The following is a 21,062-nucleotide window of genomic DNA, read 5'->3' as shown; positions in this document are numbered from 1 at the left end:
ATTATAGATTTCCAAAAATTTTCAGATAATTTGTATTATATAATTAGCTTCAACTGTAACTCGAATTTAAGACTTTAAAATTAAAATTCTGAAAATAATGTCAATATCAATGAGTTAAAATTTATTGATAAAATTTAATTGAATTTAAAAATAAATTATCATTTATAAAAAAAGCCATTGTTATTATAAATTATATTTTTTGAAATCTAACTAGAGCTTAAATTCGAAACCTTTACGGTAGAAAGCCCATTAATATTATTATAAGTTATAATACTATTACAAAACGCTGGAATTTCTAAAATGAAAAGTTTAGCCCAAAACAAGAGAAAGAAAGATTTAATATATTACAGGTGTAACTTTAGGTACGACAACAGGAAAATCATTAATTTCATCAATCCAAGGGTTCTTCTCATTGGCTGGATTGATAGGCCTTATAGCATGCCACACAACGCTGTTGCACTTGAACCCTGAACCAAAACCTAATTGCAACACCTTATCACCCTTCTTGATCCTTCCCTTAGCTTCTGTGTAAGCCAATTCATACCACAATGAACTACTTGAAGTGTTTGCAAACCTAAAGAGAGTCATTCTTGAAGGCTCCATGTGCCATTTACTGAGACCAAGGCTTTTTTCTACCTCATCTAAAACAGCTCTTCCTCCAGGATGTATGCAGAAGTGTTCAATTGCCAACTTGAAATCTGGAATATATGATTTTATCTTCATTTTGAAAATCCTTTTCATTATTAAATTTGCAAGAAATATCAGTTGCTCAGACAATGGAAGAACTAATGGTCCAAGTGCGGTGATGTTTGCCTTAAGGGTATCTCCAGCAACCCTTATGAGTTCTTTTGACAATGAGACTCCCAATATGTTGTTCTCATCTTCTTGTTGCATTATACTATTGTAGGACTTATCATCAGCACCATTGTGTGTTCGTACACTATACATGAGCCGATATTTAGAATGTCGACGATCAGATGGTAGGTTGGACAGAAGAATTGCAGCTCCTCCAACGCGAAATAGGGAGTTTGTAACAAGCATCATGCGTTCATTGCCGGCATACCAACTACTAGTGACATTTTCTGTACTAACCACTAGGGCATAAGAGTCTGGATGGACCTACACAGAGAATAATAGAGATTATTTATTATTGAAAAAGTATGATAGAATAATAAAATTTGAATCGTGTTGGACACTAGTTTTAAAGATTTATTTTGCAGTCTCTTATCATAAACCAGTTCTTTTAGAATTTTAATTTTCATGATCAAAATAACAAGAATTTTTTTTTAAATTTTTCATCCAACATAAAGCATAGAAAATGAAAAAAATAAAGTAGAAAATAGGTATATTTTCTCGGAAAAAAAAACATGCTATTTATATAGTGAAAAAATTAGCTGTCATGGACTGTGTAAAAATCTGGAGATAATCTAATTAAATATATACAATATCATAATAATGAGATATAATATTAGATTTTAATGCCACACCTGCAATAGCAAAAGAAATCTCACAAATAAAAATCTTCAATGACAATAAAATCTTACAAGATGAGATAATTATATTTGAGATCTAAAAATATTTGAAATGTGAAAAATAAATATTTATTGGTAAGTAAAATCTTTTCAAATATAAACCCATTTTTACAATAATGGCCTACATATTTCAAAAGATTTTTCATTGTTGAGTTTAAGATTTAAGTGTATATGCTTCGAATCTGATATCTTTTGGACTATAAACAAGATCTAGACTAATAAGATTTAGCAGACAGAGTAATTGGAAAAACTTCTACTTCAATGAACTAAAAACTCTTTTTGGTAGGCTAATATGTCATTAATCTCTTAATACTCCATAGATTTTATTGTCTATAATGTTTTGTGCTAGTAGACCATGCACATGCTTAGTAGTCTATACGTGCTTTAGAGATTATGCCACAATCTTATAAAAGCAGTCCCATTCCATACTGTTATTATCAAGTGCATACTATAATGCATACTATACCCACAAGAGATATGAATATTATTAGGAGCTTTTAATTCATCACCTTATTTAATGCAGTCTAGCATTTCTCACACTATAGAAAGGAACAAGAATAAATAGTACTAGCAGAATTAACAAGTGACTTGTTATATCTATATAAACCTTTGTCATGGGATCTCTAATTACAAAGGTTGGATTCTTATCATTATTATTTTGGTCAAGTCTCGTTCCCTTTGATATTTCATTTATTAACTTCTTCCTTGAAGTTTTAGTCAGAGAATTGACTAAATTCACTCTAACTTCACGCAATTAATGGAAATAATTTCATTTCTCAGTAGCTACTTAACTATATTATGTATTAGACGAATATGTCTATTTTTACTATTGAAAATTTTATTTTTTTGCAATAGCTATTACTATTTGGAAATCACAATGCATGGACACATATTGTGTTGGTTTTATTTCCAATATAGTATTTGCTAAGAAATTTCTCAATCACTCAGCCTCATTGCTAGTTAATTCCAGTGCAATAAACCCTAACTCTATTGTGGTTTTGGCAATAATAATTTATTTAGTTTTTTTTCAAGTAACTGTACCATCACTTTGAGTGAATATAACACCACTAGTGGATTTCAAATTCAAATTTTATCTTATTTGAATCCAAAATTTAATTATCATTACTGTATTCTTCTAATATAATGGGAGTTCACTTTATAGAATACTATAATTCATGGTACCTCTCAAATAATTCAAGTTTGACTAATGCAGCCTTATGATCATGACTGAGATTATATATGCTCAATCTATCTAACATAAGGAAACTATGTCACGCTTAGAAAAAAATTCATAAATGCAATGTGCTTCGAATAATATGTGTACATTTAAATTGAGTAATAAGATCATCTAGCATCATAAGGCTACGCACGGATTTAACATTGACATATCCAAACTTCTTTAAAAGTTTCTCAACATAGTACTTATGTGATATAATTATGCTATCATTCCTACTTATGATTTTAATACATCAAATCACATTTGCATCATTTATATATTATATATTAAATTTATAAATAGAGAAACATTTTGTTTTATATGATACATTATAACTTGTGTCAAATATAAGTGTATAATTCATATATAAATAAATAATCACACATTCATTATATATAAACTTTGTAAACATATAGACTAACCAAAGCTTCGTCAAATATCGCATACTTATTTCAAATCATATAAAGATTCAAGAATTTTGTAAATTTTATTTTATTGATTAGAAACAAGACAACTCTTAGATTGTACCACATAAAATTTTTCTTTCAAATCTCTAAAATCTAAAAATCGATTTGGTGAATAAATTTTTACATAATAAAACTAAAATAATTAAATTTCAACCTTTTATTTTTTAGGATAAAAAAACATACTTTTTGCAAAATATCCTCCACACTTTTAAATATTTTGGGTCAGTCTTATAATTTTTTTTTTCCATAATGCATAGAGGCTTATCAATTTATTATTTTATTTTCTTCTATTGAAGTATTTTTAATGTGACTATGAATAAAATAAATGTAAGTATGTGTAATAGTAAAAATACTTTATAATGATTTATTCCTCTAAAATTTTCGAAAATAAAAAACCACTAAAATCCATAAAACTAAAAAAACATTTGGGTGCAACTATTAGGGGTGAGCATTCGGTCGGTTCGGTTCAAAACCGAACCGAACCGAATAAACCGAAAATCAAAATTTTAGTTTTTATGAAAACCGAACCGAACCGATTTTGGTCAAAAACCGAATCAAACCGAACCGGTCTGATTCGGTTTGATTCGGTTCGGTTTGATCGGTTTCGATTTTTAATATTTTTTTAATTTTTTACATTTTATTTTTAGTATTTTAAAATTTAATTAAAATATTTTAATTTTAATATAATTTAATTTCTCTATATTATTGAAAAAACATATTATTATTCCTAATCGGTTCGGTTCGGTTTTTTCGGTTTTTTTCTGATCAAAACCGAACCGAACCGAACCGAAATAACCAAAATTTCTGAAATTTAATACCGAACCGAACCGAAATGTATAAAAAACCGAACCAAAATTTCAAATCGGTTCGGTTCGGTCGGTTTTTTCGGTTTGAACCGAATTCTGCTCACCCCTAGCAACTATCATCACTATATGATTTTTTTGGTTTGAACCGAATTCTGCTCACCCCTAGCAACTATCATCACTATATATATATATATATATATATATATAGTGATGATATATGGAAATGATACTCATGATATTGTTAAATTACCTAAAAAATAAATATATAATTTTACTTAATGCCCTAACTTGATAACAAAAAAATATATCATTTTATTCGTTTGTAATCAAATTTAATAAATCATTTATTTTATTAATTGATTCATATTCATCCAAACATCAAATAGCAATTGCAAACATCAAATAGCAATAGCAATTGCAAATACTAAACATCAAATAGAATGAGGTTGAATCAAGCAAATTTTTTCTTTAATTATTTTTACCTTCTAATTCTTATCCAGTGAAAGAAAAACCGTTATTGTGATTATAATGTTTAATTTTTTAAACACACAACACATATATTTCTTAAATTTTTAAATTAACTCTATTGATTTAATATTTGATCAATACCTATTATCTCCGGTTGACTAAAAAAAAATAAAATAGCATTTAAAGAAAAATAATAATAATAAAAAAACTCAACTTGATAAATTCATTCACCAACACGGTTTTCGACGACAACAAATTTCTAATAATCTAGACCTTTTACTTTAGACCTTTTACTTTAGGGTAGGCCTTTAATTATTTTTCAAGAGTTTTGGTATTACTTTTATTTTTTTTCCCTAATTTTTCCATTTTTAATTATTGTGCTTCTCTTCCACCGTTGAAAAATAAAATAATTCTTTAAAATTATTGAAAAAATATGATAGAATGATAAAATCTGAATCGTATTAGACACAGTCTTTAAGGATTTATTTTGTAATTTTTAGAATAAAACATGTTTTTTTTGAAATCTTAATTTCTAGTCAAAATAATAAAAATATATTTTTTTTTACTCAATAGAAAGTATATAAAAAAAAAAGTAAAAAATATGTGTTTTCTCTCCAAGTGCATGCTGGACAAAATAGTTATTATAAAGCGTTATAAAAATCTAGACATAATCTAATTAAATCTATACAATATCATAACAATAAGATATAATATTAGATTTTAATATTAATCCCACAACAACAAAAAAAAATCTCACAAATAAAAATTTTCAACTGCTAAAAAATCTTATAAAATAAAATAATTATATTTGAGATCTAAAAATATTTAAAAAATAAAAAATAAATATTTATTAATTATATTAATGTAGCTGGACTTTTTTGCAAAGGTAAAATATGACTTTTGGAACTTGATTTTTTTTTTTTTTTTTTGTGCTTTATAGGTTGAGGAAGGGAACAAAATAAATAAATATGACTTTCAGATTCTAAGAAATAAGTGTTAACTAATTATATTTTTATAAAGATTACATGTCAAAAATTAACAATGAAAAAAATTGTTAATTGGCAAAGCTAGAATTTGAATTTAAATAGACGTGCAATTAGTAAATATAATTTTTTATTATTTAAAAAAAATAATAAAAATAATAAACCTGTAAAAGATCTTTGGCGAGCTGTATAGAAATAAGTCCAGCACTGCATCCCATACCAGCAAGATTAAAGCTCAAAATATTCGCTCTTAACTTGTAGTGATTGATAATTATGGCCGAGAGAGACGGCTGAGGATTGAACAGACTGCAATTCACTACGAGTATTCCTATATCTGCAAGCTTCACCCCAGTTTTACCCAGCAGCTCATCAATTGCTCCAAAAATCACCATTTCTGACTCCCTTCTTGCCTCGGCCATGGAAAAGTCTTGAGGGTTTTGCAATATTCCATTAGATGCGTATGTGTCTTGACCAATCCCAGATCTCTCTAGAATTTTCTTTGCAAACTCTAAACTTTCCTTTGTGAACACTCTCGCACTTTCAGCTATCTTCAGGCAATGCTCTTTGGAGCACTTGTAAGATGGCTCTGGCTTGTAGCAAGCAAAATCAACTAAGTAGACTTTTCTTGGCTTTCTCATAAAATATAGAATGATTATAGTCAGTAAAAAAGTTGAGCATATAACTAATGTTTCAGAATTGAGTTTGGGTTGGTTCCATAGCTTACTGAGATTTTCAAGGGTGAGCATTGAACAATGAACCAAAGTCATGCCAAGAAATGGTGTGAGAAAGAGGAACATGGGATTGGAGGGCAAGCAGTTTTAGCTATGATAATTTATCAGATGATGGTGCCTTATATATATATTGGTGGCACATATCTTTTTCTTTCTCTTTTTAACTCTTTTTTTTTAAATTTAATTAATAGAAAATTAATATCCATAATTTAATAAAGTCTATTATAATTTTAAATATAATAGACTATACTAGAAAGTGAGGTTTTCTTTTCTTTTACTCATAGAACTCGAGTTATGAATACTGGTATAGAGTATTTTTAATTCTTAAAAGAAAAAGTTTTATCCTTTAATTATTAATTAAAAATAAAAATATAAAATTTAAATTATTATTACTAATATATATTCATAATAAATATTATAAACTTATCATTACAAATATAAATTTAGAAAGTGAAATAAATTTAAGAATAAAATTTAAATAAAAAAATTAATATATATATATATATTAAATAAAAAAAATTAATATAAAGTGAAATACAAATATTACTGCAATGACATATTTAGTCCGGTAGTAAATGCATCTGAATAAATTAATATAAAGTTAAATACAAATATTACTGCACGGAATTGTATTGTATCTGAAAAAAGAAAGTGAGGTGACTGACATTTATAGCCGTTATTCTAACGCTCAAGTAAGTATATTAAATAAAAGGGCAAGTGTAATGAGATATTTTAAATTTAAAAGTAATTATGTAAGAATGTATATCTTGATCTCTGTATTGATAGGTTTTTATACTATAAAAAGGTGTAGTTAGTTACTAAATTTTCTAGAAATTTGACTAACATCAAACTAGTAGATAAGAAATCTCGCAATTATAGATACAATAGGAATCTGTTAGATTGTGTTTTCTAAAGGTAACTTTCTATGAAACGCTGCCCAACTAAAAAGAGGGCGAATTTCAGTAAGGACGAAGGACTATTATATTCGGATAGTTCTTTCAATGAGTGGAACCGTATATCATCTTATTAGAGTTTTTATCACATCATCTTATTTTATAATGACAGCTCATAATTTATTTTAAATGATTATTGTATTATATCAATTTTTTAACATAAATATTTTTTTATATAATATATATATTTTTTATATAATATAATTAATTTTTAATAATCCCTTGACTAAAAAAATAAAGCAAAACCTTAACTATGAAAACTATAAAACTAAAAAACAAAAGATATTTGTAAAGTATTTATTAAATATTTATTTTTTGTATTAGTACATGTTATATAAAGTTATTGTCTTTTTATTTTAATTGTACTAAAAAAAATTTATTATGCTAAAATTGTAAATGATAGATTTATAAATTAAATATTATAAATTTGCATATAGATTATATGTTATATTTTAGAGCAATTGAAAAAAAAATTCAAATAATTTATAATAATTCAATATAAATGCTTTAAATTTTATATAATAAATTTAAATCTTTTCAATTTACCACAATTATAGTCAAGCGAATTAAATTAAACTTATATAAGTTAATGATAAGTTACAATATAATCTCTAAAATTTTATTTAAATAATAAAATAATCTTTAAATACATATTTTTATTACAATAATATTATTTTTTTATTAATATTATTATTCACTCCTTATTTTCACTACGAAATTATTAATAAAAACTTTAAATATGGAAAAAAAAATAAAACTTCACAGTTTATAATATATAATATTTTATTTTATTTAAAATATTACTAATGAAAAGTAAAATTTTTTAAATATAAAAAATATTGAATATAAACATTGAGCGAAATAATTTAATATATATTATCAATATGATATGTTTTATATAATAAAAATTTATTTGTAATAAATATTTATTTAATATAATATATTTAATATTGTATAAAATACATATGAAATATATTAATTTTAATATAAAATTTAAATTAAAAATTAAATATTTTATTAATAATATAAAATTTTAAGAACTATATTATAATTTATCATTAATTTATATAAATTCAATTTAATTTTTTTAACTATAATTGTGCCAAAATTGAACATTCAAAATTTAAAATATTGAATATAATTGTGAATTACTTTTTTTAGTAGTCCAATATTTTAATTTTATTTTAAATATGACATACTACGATCTAAAAAATTAAATATAAATTTAAAATTTTATTATTGTTAATTTATAATCAATATTTATTCAAATAAATTTAAAAGAAAAAAACTATTTTTTTACAAAAAAAATATCTAATTTTACATTACATGTTAAAATCATTATTTTATGTTTTTTGGTTTTACAATGTGAAAGTAATGTTTTGTGCGCATCTTTAAATTAATTTTAATAAAATCAGTTTAAAAGAAAAAAATATTTTTTTAGTTTTATTTTTAAAAAAATATTTAATGTTATGTTACATATTAAAAATATTATTTTAATTTTTCAGTGAAAGTAACTTTTATTGTCCTTTTAGATATGAACTATATACTATAAACATAGGCAAAATAAAGACTATAAAAATATATTTAAAAATACACTGAGTTTCATTATATTTTTATAATATTATCAAATTTTCTGAGAAAATATGATTTGCTTAAATTTTAAAATGAATTGATCAATTGTTTTTTCATGTAAAACATATTCTTAAGAAATTTCATACTTTTTATTAATTTTATAAACTTTTATTTTCTAGTGAAGTTTTTATAGAAATATTAAAAATAAAAAATTTAAAAATAAAAATTATAATTGTAAATAGCTTAATTTTTTAAGGACATCTTTTCATAGTGATACTATGCAAGAATCATTCAAAATAAAATATGAGTTATCATTACAAAATAGGCCACATTGTAAGGATTCGATAAGCTAATGTCTAGTTCTACCCGAGAAAAGAAGATCCTGGCACTGTTACACCCGGTTCTTTACCAAGACTCGCCCTCCTCTGAAGAGATCGAGTCTCGGCATAAAATTACTATTTCGCAGGATCATCGATCGATTAGCTAGCGAAATTCCTTATCAAATAGTCGGCCAAATCATCGCTGAATTTTCAGAAAATACTACATTAACTCCATTTTCTTACAGTATAAAAGCTAACGATCACAGAGATAAAAGTACACAATTTTCTTGCACAACTACTCTCAAGTTTTACATTCGCCCTATTCTCCAGTTTACTGACTTGAGCGTTGAAGTGGCTACCGTAGGCGCCAACCACCCTAATTCTCTTTCTTGCAAGTTTAGCTAATCGTAGCACAACTCTCTTTTTAGCTGCATCATTTGGTTCCATTGCCGGCAAATCTATTGAATTCTTTCTGTTCATTTGGATTAAAACCGTTATCTTACTCCTTTTTTTTGTGAAAGAAATCTCTCCCTTCTTTCTCTCAAAATGGCCGAAAATACTCGAGCTACTGCTAAGGTTACTACCAATGAGGGTACTATCATTTCTTTCACCCTTGGTAGTAGGCAAAACATGCCCTCAATGGTCAATGAAGCAGATCTCAACAATCTGAACAATGAGTAAAAAGGTTACAGGCTACTCTCGAGCAGTACAAGACTAAGGGGGAGCATTAGTCATGGCTCCCACAGGAAGGGAGGAACCCTCCGTTAACACCTTAAGGACTCGGATAGAGGCGATCAGGATGCATTCCAAAGAGAAGACCGAGTTCAAAGAAGATGAATAAGACGGTGCTCTGAAAAATGTCAACTAGAAGCTGGTACGGGCTGTTCAAAAGTACCAGAAAGAGCAAAAGGAGGACTTTGGCATAGATGATGTCTTGCCTCTTTCAGAAGAAATTTTAGCAAAAACTTTTCCAACTAAGTTCAACCTACATAGCTTGCACAAATATGATGGAATAGCATATCCCAAAAGTCATTTGGCGATTTTTAGGACGACCATATAGTTTTAGGATGTCAACGACTTTGTGTTGTGCCGAGTCTTTCTATCAACACTCATAGTATTGGCTTAAAATGGTACTAATATCTGTGTCTAGGTTTAATTCAAAACTTTATGCAGTTCGCTACACTATTTAAATCTAGATTTATTACCTGTATATCTCCTAAAAACCTCTCTTCTGACTTGTGAAAAATCTGCCAAGGATAGGGCGAGTCTTTAAGAAACTTTATCTCGCAGTTCAATGCAGAAGCAGTACAGGTGGAGGAGTTAAATATTGAGATAGCGTGTGAAGCATTAAAGAAAGTAATACGCAACTTCAAGTTGATGGATTTCTTAATAAAAAAATGTAGTCGCAACGTATCAACAGTTGATGGACAAAGCCCAGAAGTATATCAAGCTGGATAATAAATTCTAAGCACTAGGAGAGGACAAGAGGGCGAACAAAAAAAAAAAGAAAGCCAGAGAGGTAAGAATATGAAGGAGACCATAGGAGTTACCCTATCTCCTAAAGAAATGATGACCAAAGTAAGTATAAGAATTATACTCTATTGAATGACTCACAGACACATATTCTAATATGGATTAGGAAAAAACGACAAGGAGGTCAGACGGCCTCCTAAGCTCAATCTCGAGAAAGCGGAAAGGCGAGATAGGACCAAGTGCTGCCATTTTCATGAAGACCACATACATGCAGATTCTATAACAAAAACCAAGTACACTTCCGTGTCCTAGCAGCAAAGGAGACAGTTTTAGATCAAGAAGCTCATTTCTGAACCTGGTGTGGTTCCTGTTAGGAAATCCAGATATTACTGCAATCCAAAGCAAGCAACGGAAAAAAAAATCTCTGTTTCTCTTACAGGATCCGAGTGATTCGTTTTTTTTCGAAAGGAAGGATAAGAGACTAACCTGTTAGACTCAACGAGAAGATACAGTTCCAGACTGATGGTGCTGCTTCTGAAATGAACACCCTCAATGATATCCACACGAACGCTTTCCGTCTAGAGTGCTAGCTTTCTCAACGGATGGATAAGCTATATGCTCCCCAATTTGCAGAAAAACGATCACTCCAAAAAACTTTACTCTGGCAATTCGCAGAAGAAATTTTATTCATTTTTCAGTCTTTTATTTTTCTATAGTACTTTTTGTAAAAGAGTTGTGTTCATCACCAACTATCACAATCTCGTAGATACTCAAATATCTATGTGATAAGTCCTTTTTCAAAAAGAAAAATGAGAAAATCCTTTATCTGTAACAGTTACAGATAGACTGCAGATCTTTTAAATATTATTATCTTATAATAATAAATAATTAATATTATTAATAATAATATATTTATTATTATTAATTATATTAATGGATTTTTAGCCCATTAATATGACATAGCACATCAATGACGTTCTTTTGTGTGTGACCCAATAGACTCACATTAATTGGCAATAGGCCCAGTTATACAAGACCCATAAGTCATAAGCGGCCTCTAGCAATGTAACGACCCGAAAATCGGACCGCTACCGACGCTAGGATCCAGATCGGCTTAAGGCCGCCGGGACCCGTAGCAAGCCTGACATGTAACCTGTAAACCTCTTTAATCCCATACATGGTCAACAAACATACATAAAAATTTAAAACTTTTCTTTCATACTTTCTATCATACACCAAACTCAACCTGTGCATGCACTGAACATAGCCATAATCATAACTTGACCCCTCTGTGGGATCTCATCAATGCCCCCAATGGTGGCATAACAAGTGTTGAGTTGGCTAAACATAGACATCAATAACATTAAGATCATGTTTCAAAAAGGGATTACATTATACTATGGTCAAGCACACTTCTAACCTTAATATCGTTACATTACATATCTATACATCATTATACAATCTGTCATGTCCACATTCTAACTATTACATACATAAGACTTTATTACTCTTCTTGACTTCTCTGTCTAACCCGTACCTGCAAACCTGGGGAATTTGGGAGAAGGGTGAGCTACTAGAGCCCAGTGAGCAGAATCATAAAGCATTTAAAACACATGCTATCATGGAATGCATCACATCACAACTAATCACATCAAGGATGAACTTGTCACCATTTAGCCCTCTACATATTCCAATCATGCCAGGGGCATAGTACAGGCCACACCTGGTCTTTCTCTTATACATAACATAACATAACATACATAATCCATGGTGCCGGGGGCGTAGTGCAGGCCACGTCCGGTCTTTCTCTTACATAGTGCCAGGGGCGTAGTGCAGGCCACACCTGGACTTCCATATCATATCATCATGTCATAACATATGAGGGCTAATGGATCATTCAACATTCATCCACATCAACAACATATTATGCAATGCAACATATTCGTGATTTCTAATGCAAACAACCTAAAATATCACATGGCATCCGTGATGCATGAACATGCTCAAAACTGATTTATTTATTTATTTAAAAGCATAAGAGTTATTCCACTCACCTCTGGCTAGCTCTGACACTGACTGAAGCTGCTGACTCACTGCTGAGGTCCTCGGTTCCTTGGGTCCGAACCTACACATGTGGACTCAAATGAGGGACCAAACAACTAGAACATAACTCTAAAAACATCCCCCAAAAATCCCCTAAAACATCATGAAACAACCATAGAAGAACATGCAAAGGAAGGCTGGACAGGGCACTTTCGGCGGCAGGTTGTGCGGCTGAAAGTCCCTCCAGAGCTGAAAGTCAGGCAGGTTCGGCGGCACCTTCGGCGGCCGAAACTCCCAGACAGAGGCGAAACTCATGCATGTTCGGCGGCACTTTCGGCGGCCGAAACTCCCAGACAGAGACGAAAGTCTCCTTTAGGGGGCAAGCTTCGGCAGCCGAAGGCTGCCTTCACAAGAGGGTTCGGCGGCCGAAAGTCCCTTCGGCTACCGAACCTGGTTTCTCCCAAAGGGCAGAAACTTGGTTCAAACATGCACAAATGCCTCCAACTCAAACCATCATGCATTTAGCTCAACCAAAACATGCATACAAGCTCCTAGGGGTCTCAAACTGCCTTAAACCCCATCTACAACACATCAAACACACATTACAAGCCATATTGCTCAAAAACTCATCAAAAACCCATAAACTCAACATAAGCTTACTCATGCATTTTCTACCCCATGAACTTGCATAAAACTTGTTTAAAACATAATGTAAGCTAGAGATCGACTCTTACCTCTTGAAGATCGAGAGAGAGACGACCTAAAACTCGGAGGTGGGAGAGATTGGGTTCTTGAATCTCCAAGCTCCAAAACTTTGCTCAAAAGCTCAAATCTTCAAAACAAAGTTAAAACAAGTGAAAATCTTGAAAGATCTAGAGGAAAAACATCAAAGATCGGTGAGGGACGGCGGAGAGCTCACCTTGGCCGAAAATGGGGAAAAGCTCACCCGTTTTCGGCTAAGGGACCCTTTTATAGTGGCTGGCCAGGCCACGTTCGGGGGCCGAATGTGCCTCCGCATGCATGCCATGTTCTGCGGCCAAACTTGAGGTTCGGCGGCCGAACCTGGGCTCCCCTCACTTATGCCTTCGGGGGCCTAAGGCTCACCCGAAATGCATGCATGTTCGGCAGCCAAACTTTGAGTTTCGGCGGCCGAACCTGAGCTTTCCTCCAAGGTTGTTTTTATTCAAAAACTCATTTCCTCTTTATTTAAAATCATCAAAAACACTAAAACATTTCATAAAAACATGGTTTTACCCTTCTAGAGGTCTCCGACATCCGAGATTCCACCGGACGGTAGGAATTCCGATACCGGAGTCTAGCCGGGTATTACATTCTCCCCCCCTTAAGAACATTCGTCCCCGAATGTTCCTCAACTAGCACATAGCATGGCATACAACACAACATACACATAAAACACATAAGAAGCTAACCTTAGAAGAGATAAGGATATTGCTGGAGCATGGACTCCCGTGTCTCCCAAGTGCATTCTTCTATATTGTGGTGGTTCCACAGGACTTTCACCATCGGGATTTCCTTGTTTCTTAGCTTTCTGATCTGGGTGTCTAGGATCCGTACTGGCTGTTCAACATAGGTGAGATCCTCTTGGATCTCCACATCAGGCTCACTAAGAACCTTACTCGAATCTGACACAAATTTCCTCAACATTGAAACATGAAAAACCGGATGAATTCTTGCCATTGAAGCAGGCAAATCTAGCTTGTACGATACATTCCCAATCTTTTGCAAGATTTCAAAGGGTCCGATGTATCGTGGGGCTAGTTTACCCTTCTTCCCAAAGCGAACCACTCCTTTCATTGGAGACACCTTGAGCAATACCAGATCCCCCTCCTGAAACTCCACCTGTCTTCTGCGGACGTCTGCATAACTCTTCTGTCTGCTTGCAGCAGTCTTGATTCTCTCTCTGATTATGGGTACCACCCTGCTGGTGATCTCTACTAGCTCAGGCCCTGCCAAGGCCTTTTCTCCAACCTCCTCCCAGCAAACAGGTGACCTGCACTTCCTCCCATACAAAGCTTCATATGGAGCCATCCCGATGCTAGCATGATGGCTGTTATTGTAGGCAAACTCCACCAAAGGTAGATGCTGCCTCCAAGAACCGCCAAAGTCCAGCACACACATTCTAAGCATATCCTCGATAGTCTGGATGGTCCTTTCGGACTGTCCGTCCGTCTGGGGGTGGAAGGCAGTACTGAAATCCAATCTAGTACCCATGGCATTCTGCAGACTCCGCCAAAACCTGGAGGTGAACTGGGGCACTCTATCCGACACTATCGAAACAGGAACCCCATGCAGCCTGACGATCTCATCCACATATACCTGCGCCAACTTGTCCACAGAGTAGCCACTCCTGACGGGGATGAAGTGAGCAGATTTGGTGAGTCTGTCCACAATCACCCATATGGAGTCCAATCTGTTGGACGCCGCCGGTAACCCCACTACGAAGTCCATAGCTATATTCTCCCATTTCCACTCTGGAGTAGGTAGCGGGTTAAGCATCCCAGCCGGCTTCTGATGTTCCAGCTTCACCCTCTGACACACTTCGCAGGCTGACACAAACTGTGCCACTTCTTTCTTCATAGCTGGCCACCAATAAACCTTCTTCAGATCTTGATACATCTTGGTGGCTCCGGGGTGAACGCTGTATCTTGCATTATGAGCCTCTCTCATAATGTCTCCTTTTAGCCCTATGTCATCTGGTACACATAGTCTGCTCCCATAGCGGAGGATCCCTTTACTGTCGAATCTGAACTCACTATCTTTGCCTGACTGAACAGTCCTGGCAATCTTCACTAACTCTGGGTCCTCATGCTGTTTCTGAGCCACCTGCTCCAGAAACACGGGTGCCACTCTCATCTGGGCCACTAAAGCACCTGTACCAGACAACTCCAACTGGAGACCTTCATCAATAAGCTTGTAAAACTCCTTTACCACTGGTCTCCTCTCTGCCGTGATGTGGGATAGACTACCTAGTGACTTCCGGCTTAGGGCGTCTGCCACAACGTTCGCCTTACCCGGATGATACTGAATCTTGCAATCATAGTCACTCAGTAGCTCCACCCATCTCCTCTGTCTTAAGTTCAAATCTCTTTGACTCAGGATGTACTGCAGGCTTTTATGATCTGTGAAGATCTCACATTTTACCCCATAGAGGTAGTGCCTCCACATCTTGAGTGCAAAGATTACTGCTGCCATCTCAAGGTCATGTGTGGGGTAATTCAACTCATGCTTCTTTAGCTGCCTAGAAGGATAAGCAATCACCCTCTCATTTTGCATCAGTACACAACCCAGTCCCACACGGGACGCATCACAAAAGACTGTAAAGTCCTCATCACTAGATGGCAGAGCTAAAACTGGTGCTGAAGTCAACCTCTTCTTAAGCTCTTTAAAACTCTCTTCGCACTGGTCGGTCCACAGAAATTTCTGATTCTTCCTGGTTAGTCTGGTCAGAGGAGCTGCTATTTTCGAGAAGTCCTGAACGAACCTCCTGTAGTAACCTGCCAAACCCAAGAAACTCTGGATCTCCGTCACTGAAGTGGGTCTAGGCCAGTTAGCCACAGTTTCTGTCTTCTTGGGGTCCACCTCTATCCCATTCTCTGACACTACATGCCCCAAGAACGAAATGCTCCTCAGCCAGAACTCACACTTAGAGAACTTGGCATATAAGCCATGTTCCCTCAAAGTCTGCAAAACCGACCGCAGATGATGGGCATGCTCCTCTGCATCCCTGGAATACACCAAGATATCATCTATGAAGACAATAACAAAGTGATCCAGGTACTGGCTAAACACTCTGTTCATGAGATCCATGAATGCTGCAGGGGCGTTGGTTAACCCGAACGGCATTACAAGGAACTCAAAATGCCCATATCTGGTCCTGAAAGCCGTCTTTGGCACATCCTCATCTCTGATCCTCAGCTGATGGTACCCAGATCTCATATCTATTTTGGAGAAACAACCCGCTCCTGCTAGCTAGTCGAATAGATCGTCGATCCTTGGCAAAGGGTACTTGTTCTTGGTAGTGACTTTGTTCAACTGTCTGTAGTCGATACAAAGTCTAAGGGATCCATCCTTCTTTCTGACAAACAAGACTGGAGCACCCCAGGGTGAGGTACTCGGTCGGATGAAACCCTTGTCTACCAGCTCTTGCAACTGTTCTTTCAATTCCTTCAACTCTGCTAGAGCCATCCTGTAGGGAGGGATAGAGATCAGTCGGGTTTCAGGCATCAATTCTATCTCGAACTCTATCTCCCTAGCAGGTGGTAAACCTGGCAGCTCGCCTGGGAAGATGTCTAGAAACTCTCTAACCACTGGCACCGAGGCGGGTTCTCTAACCTGACTGCTAAGCTCTCTCACATGAGCCAAATACCCCTGACATCCCCTCCTAAGCAACCTACGAGCCTGAAGAGCTGATATCAGACCTCTAGGTGTACCCCTCCTGTCTCCTCTAAAGACTACCTCTGACCCATCCTGACCACTGAACCTGACTACCTTGTCCCTGCAGTCCAAGGTAGCACCATGGGTAGATAACCAGTCCATCCCTAGAATGACGTCGAAATCTGTCAAGTCTAGAACCACAAGGTCGGCGGACAAGCATCTTCCCTCAACAAACACAGGACTACATTGGCAGACGGACTCTGCCACTGATGGATCACACTTGGGTCCACTGACCCAAAGAGGACACTCTAACTCAGAGATCATCAACCCTAACCTCTGGACGGCTCTCGGTGCAATAAAAGAGTGAGATGAGCTCGGGTCCATCAAGGCATACACATCTGAACAACCAATGACTAAGTTACCTGCCACCACGGTGTTAGATGCATCTGCCTCCTACTGTGTCATTGTGAAGATCCGTGCTGGAGCTGATGGACCTTCACCTCTAAAACTCGCTGAAGAAGAGGCTGCCCCTCTCCCTCTGCCTCTGCCACTGGCCTGAGTCGTGGCTGGAGCTGCTGGCTGCGCTACACTACCTGAGGCTGTCTGCTGGGACTGTGCCATCGGGGCTGCTCTTAGACATTCTCGAGACATATGCCCCTCCTGACCACATCTGTAACAGGCTGTCGTCCCAAACTGACATACTCCCCTGTGTGGCTTACCACACCTTTCACAAACTGCATTATCCACACCAGAGCTTGAGCCACTCCCTAGTCCCAGACTGGACTTAACCTTGTTCCAAAATTTGTTCTTCTTAGACTTCCTGGGACCTCTGTCCCACTTCTTGCTACCTGAAGCTGCTGCACTCATTGAAGAAGAGCCTGGGGTCTTAGAACCAGAAGGCTGTGCCACTGACTGTTTAACTGTCAACTGAACGATGGCACTGGCCTCCATTTTCCGGGCCATATCCACTATGGCATGGAAACTCTTCCTATCTGCTGACTGGATCAAGGAGGAATATCTGGAGTGGAGTTTCATGATATACCTCCTTGACCTTTTCTGATCTGAATCAAGGTTTTGCCCTGCAAATGGCAACAACTCCAAAAATCTATCTGTGAACTCCTCTACGCCCATCTCATCAGTCTGTCTCAACTGCTCAAACTCTATCATCTTCAGCTCCCTTGAACTATCTGGGAAAGCCCATCCTGCAAACTCGTTTGCAAATTCCTCCCAAGACATGCTATCCACTTTCGGGTTCACATAATTCTTGAACCACTCTCGTGCCTTCTTGCACTTAAGTGTGAACCCAGCCATCTGAATGGCTCTACTATCATCAGCCCCAATCTCATCTGTGATCACCTTGACCCTCTCAAGATACACAAACGGGTCATCCCCTTTTTCATACTGGGGAGCACCCAACTTCATGTAGTCGGTCATCTTGACCTTGCTCCCACTGGCTGAGCTAGGTCTAGAAGGTTGAGTAACTGGGGCTGCTGGTTCTGCTGGAGGAGGAGGTGCAGCATCCCCTGGGGTAGGGTTTGCTGGATTTGGATAGTAAGGTGGGGGTGGATACATTGGGTATTGTGAATATGGTGGATAATAAGGTGGGTATGGCATCTGTGTGGGATAAGGGCTAAAGCTGTGGTAGTCTGATGTGCCTCCCATCGAATACCCAGGGTTTTGTGAGAAGGGTGGGTAGTAAGGTGGCTGAACAAATCCCGAGGCCTGAGTGCCTCCTTGGGATTCTCCCATTCCCTCTTCTGACATGCTAACTCCCAAGCTGCCATCCCTCCTCTGCTCTACATCCATATCATCCCCCATCTCCTCTGACGCTCCTCCCTGAATTGTTCCTCTGACTGATCTGCTTCTACCCAGATCCAAAGACCTTCTAGGGTCTCTTACTGCTCTTTCTCTGTTAGACCTACTAGACATTGCCCTAGGCAATGCTGGAGGACGGGCGCTCGTGCCCTCATCCTCAGGTGGTACTCCAGTCAATCTTGCTGATCGACGAGTTCCTCTCATCCTGTTTTCTGAAAAACAGTACACATCACATAAACATTAGCATCATATGGTTTATGTGGGCACACATGAACCCGCATCACACATCATAGCATATCATTAATGCACATGCATATAATCATGGCATTTCACATCATCATACAAGACAGGACTCCACATCCTATCCTAATGGACATGATCTTCCTATTGTGCTTGACCTTCTATCACATCTATGAGCCCAACACTCTAGGTCCGACCATATGAACCTAGGGCTCTGATACCATTTTGTAACGACCTGAAAATCGGACTGCTACCGGCGCTAGGATCCAGATCGACTTAAGGCCGCCGGGACCCGTAGCGAGCCTGACATGTAACCTGTAAACCTGTTTAATCCCATACATGATCAACAAACATACATAAAAATTTAAAACTTTTCTTTCATACTTTCTATCATACACCAAACTCAACCTGTGCATGCACTGAACATAGCCATAATCATAACTTGACCCCTCTGTGGGATCTCATCAATGCCCCCAATGGTGGCATAACAAGTGTTGAGTTGGCTAAACATAGACATCAATAACATTAAGATCATGTTTCAAAAAGGGATTACATTATACTATGGTCAAGCACACTTCTAACCTTAATATCGTTACATTACATATCTATACATCATTATACAATCTGTCATGTCCACATTCTAACTATTACATACATAAGACTTTATTACTCTTCTTGACTTCTCTGTCTAACCCGTACCTGCAAACCTGGGGAATTTGGGAGAGGGGTGAGCTACTAGAGCCCAGTGAGCAGAATCATAAAGCATTTAAAACACATGCTATCATGGAATGCATCACATCACAACTAATAACATCAAGGATGAACTTGTCACCATTTAGCCCTCTACATATTCCAATCATGCCAGGGGCGTAGTGCAGGCCACACCTGGTCTTTCTCTTATACATAACATAACATAACATACATAATCCATGGTGCCGGGGGCGTAGTGCAGGCCACGTCCGGTCTTTCTCTTACATAGTGCCAGGGGCGTAGTGCAGGCCACACCTGGACTTCCATATCATATCATCATGTCATAACATATGAGGGCTAATGGATCATTCAACATTCATCCACATCAACAACATATTATGCAATGCAACATATTCGTGATTTTTAATGCAAACAACCTAAAATATCACATGGCATCCGTGATGCATGAACATGCTCAAAACTGATTTATTTATTTATTTAAAAGAATAAGAGTTATTCCACTCACCCCTGGCTAGCTCTGACATTGACTGAAGTAGCTGAATCATTGCTGAGGTCCTCGGTTCCTCGGGTCCGAACCTACACAGGTGGACTCAAATGAGGGACCAAACAACTAGAACATAACTCTAAAACCATCCCCCAAAAACCCCCTAAAACATCATGAAACAACCATAGAAGAACATGCAAAGGAAGGCTGGACAGGGCACTTTCGGCGGCAAGTTCGGCGGCCGAAAGTCCCTCCAGAGCTGAAAGTCAGGCAGGTTCGGCGGCACCTTCGGCGGCCGAAACTCCCAGACAGAGGCGAAACTCATGCATGTTCGGCAGCACTTTCGGCGGCCGAAACTCCCAGACAGAGACGAAAGTCTCCTTTCGGGGGCAAGCTTCGGCAGCCGAAGGCTGCCTTCACAAGAGGGTTCAGCGGCCGAAAGTCCCTTTGGCTGCCGAACCTGGTTTCTCCCAAAGGGCAGAAACTTGGTTCAAACATGCACAAATGCCTCCAACTCAAACCATCATGCATTTAGCTCAACCAAAACATGCATACAAGCTCCTAGGGGTCTCAAACTACCTTAAACCCCATCTACAACACATCAAACACACATTACAAGCCACATTGCTCAAAAACTCATCAAAAACCCATAAACTCAACATAAGCTTACTCATGCATTTTCTACCCCATGAACTTGCATAAAACTTGTTTAAAACATAATGTAAGCTAGAGATCGACTCTTACCTCTTGAAGATCGAGAGAGAGACGACTTAAAACTCGGAGGTGGGAGAGATTGGGTTCTTGAATCTCCAAGCTCCAAAACTTTGCTCAAAAGCTCAAATCTTCAAAACAA

At 36.1% G+C, this 21,062-nt stretch overlaps 1 protein-coding gene across 1 annotated transcript; it reads right to left on the bottom strand.

Moving 5' to 3' along the window:
• Window positions 1-231: 231 nt before the first annotated feature.
• On the bottom strand, window positions 232-6,293 carry LOC110607282 (3-ketoacyl-CoA synthase 11). The gene is made up of 2 exons (XM_043953486.1): window positions 5,637-6,293; window positions 232-1,119 (listed from the first exon to the last, which is right to left on the bottom strand). Exons 1-2 carry the CDS (start codon window positions 6,267-6,269, stop codon window positions 337-339), a joined length of 1,416 nt encoding a protein of 471 aa, XP_043809421.1. The 5' UTR covers window positions 6,270-6,293; the 3' UTR covers window positions 232-336.
• Between the last annotated feature and the right edge of the window lie 14,769 nt (window positions 6,294-21,062).

The sequence above is a fragment of the Manihot esculenta genome, chromosome 2, assembly GCF_001659605.2.
Source record: "Manihot esculenta cultivar AM560-2 chromosome 2, M.esculenta_v8, whole genome shotgun sequence".
Classification (NCBI taxonomy): Eukaryota; Viridiplantae; Streptophyta; class Magnoliopsida; order Malpighiales; family Euphorbiaceae; genus Manihot; species Manihot esculenta.
The sequence above is the reverse complement of the archived record's forward strand: the minus strand, read 5'-3'. Positions and strand labels throughout refer to the sequence as shown.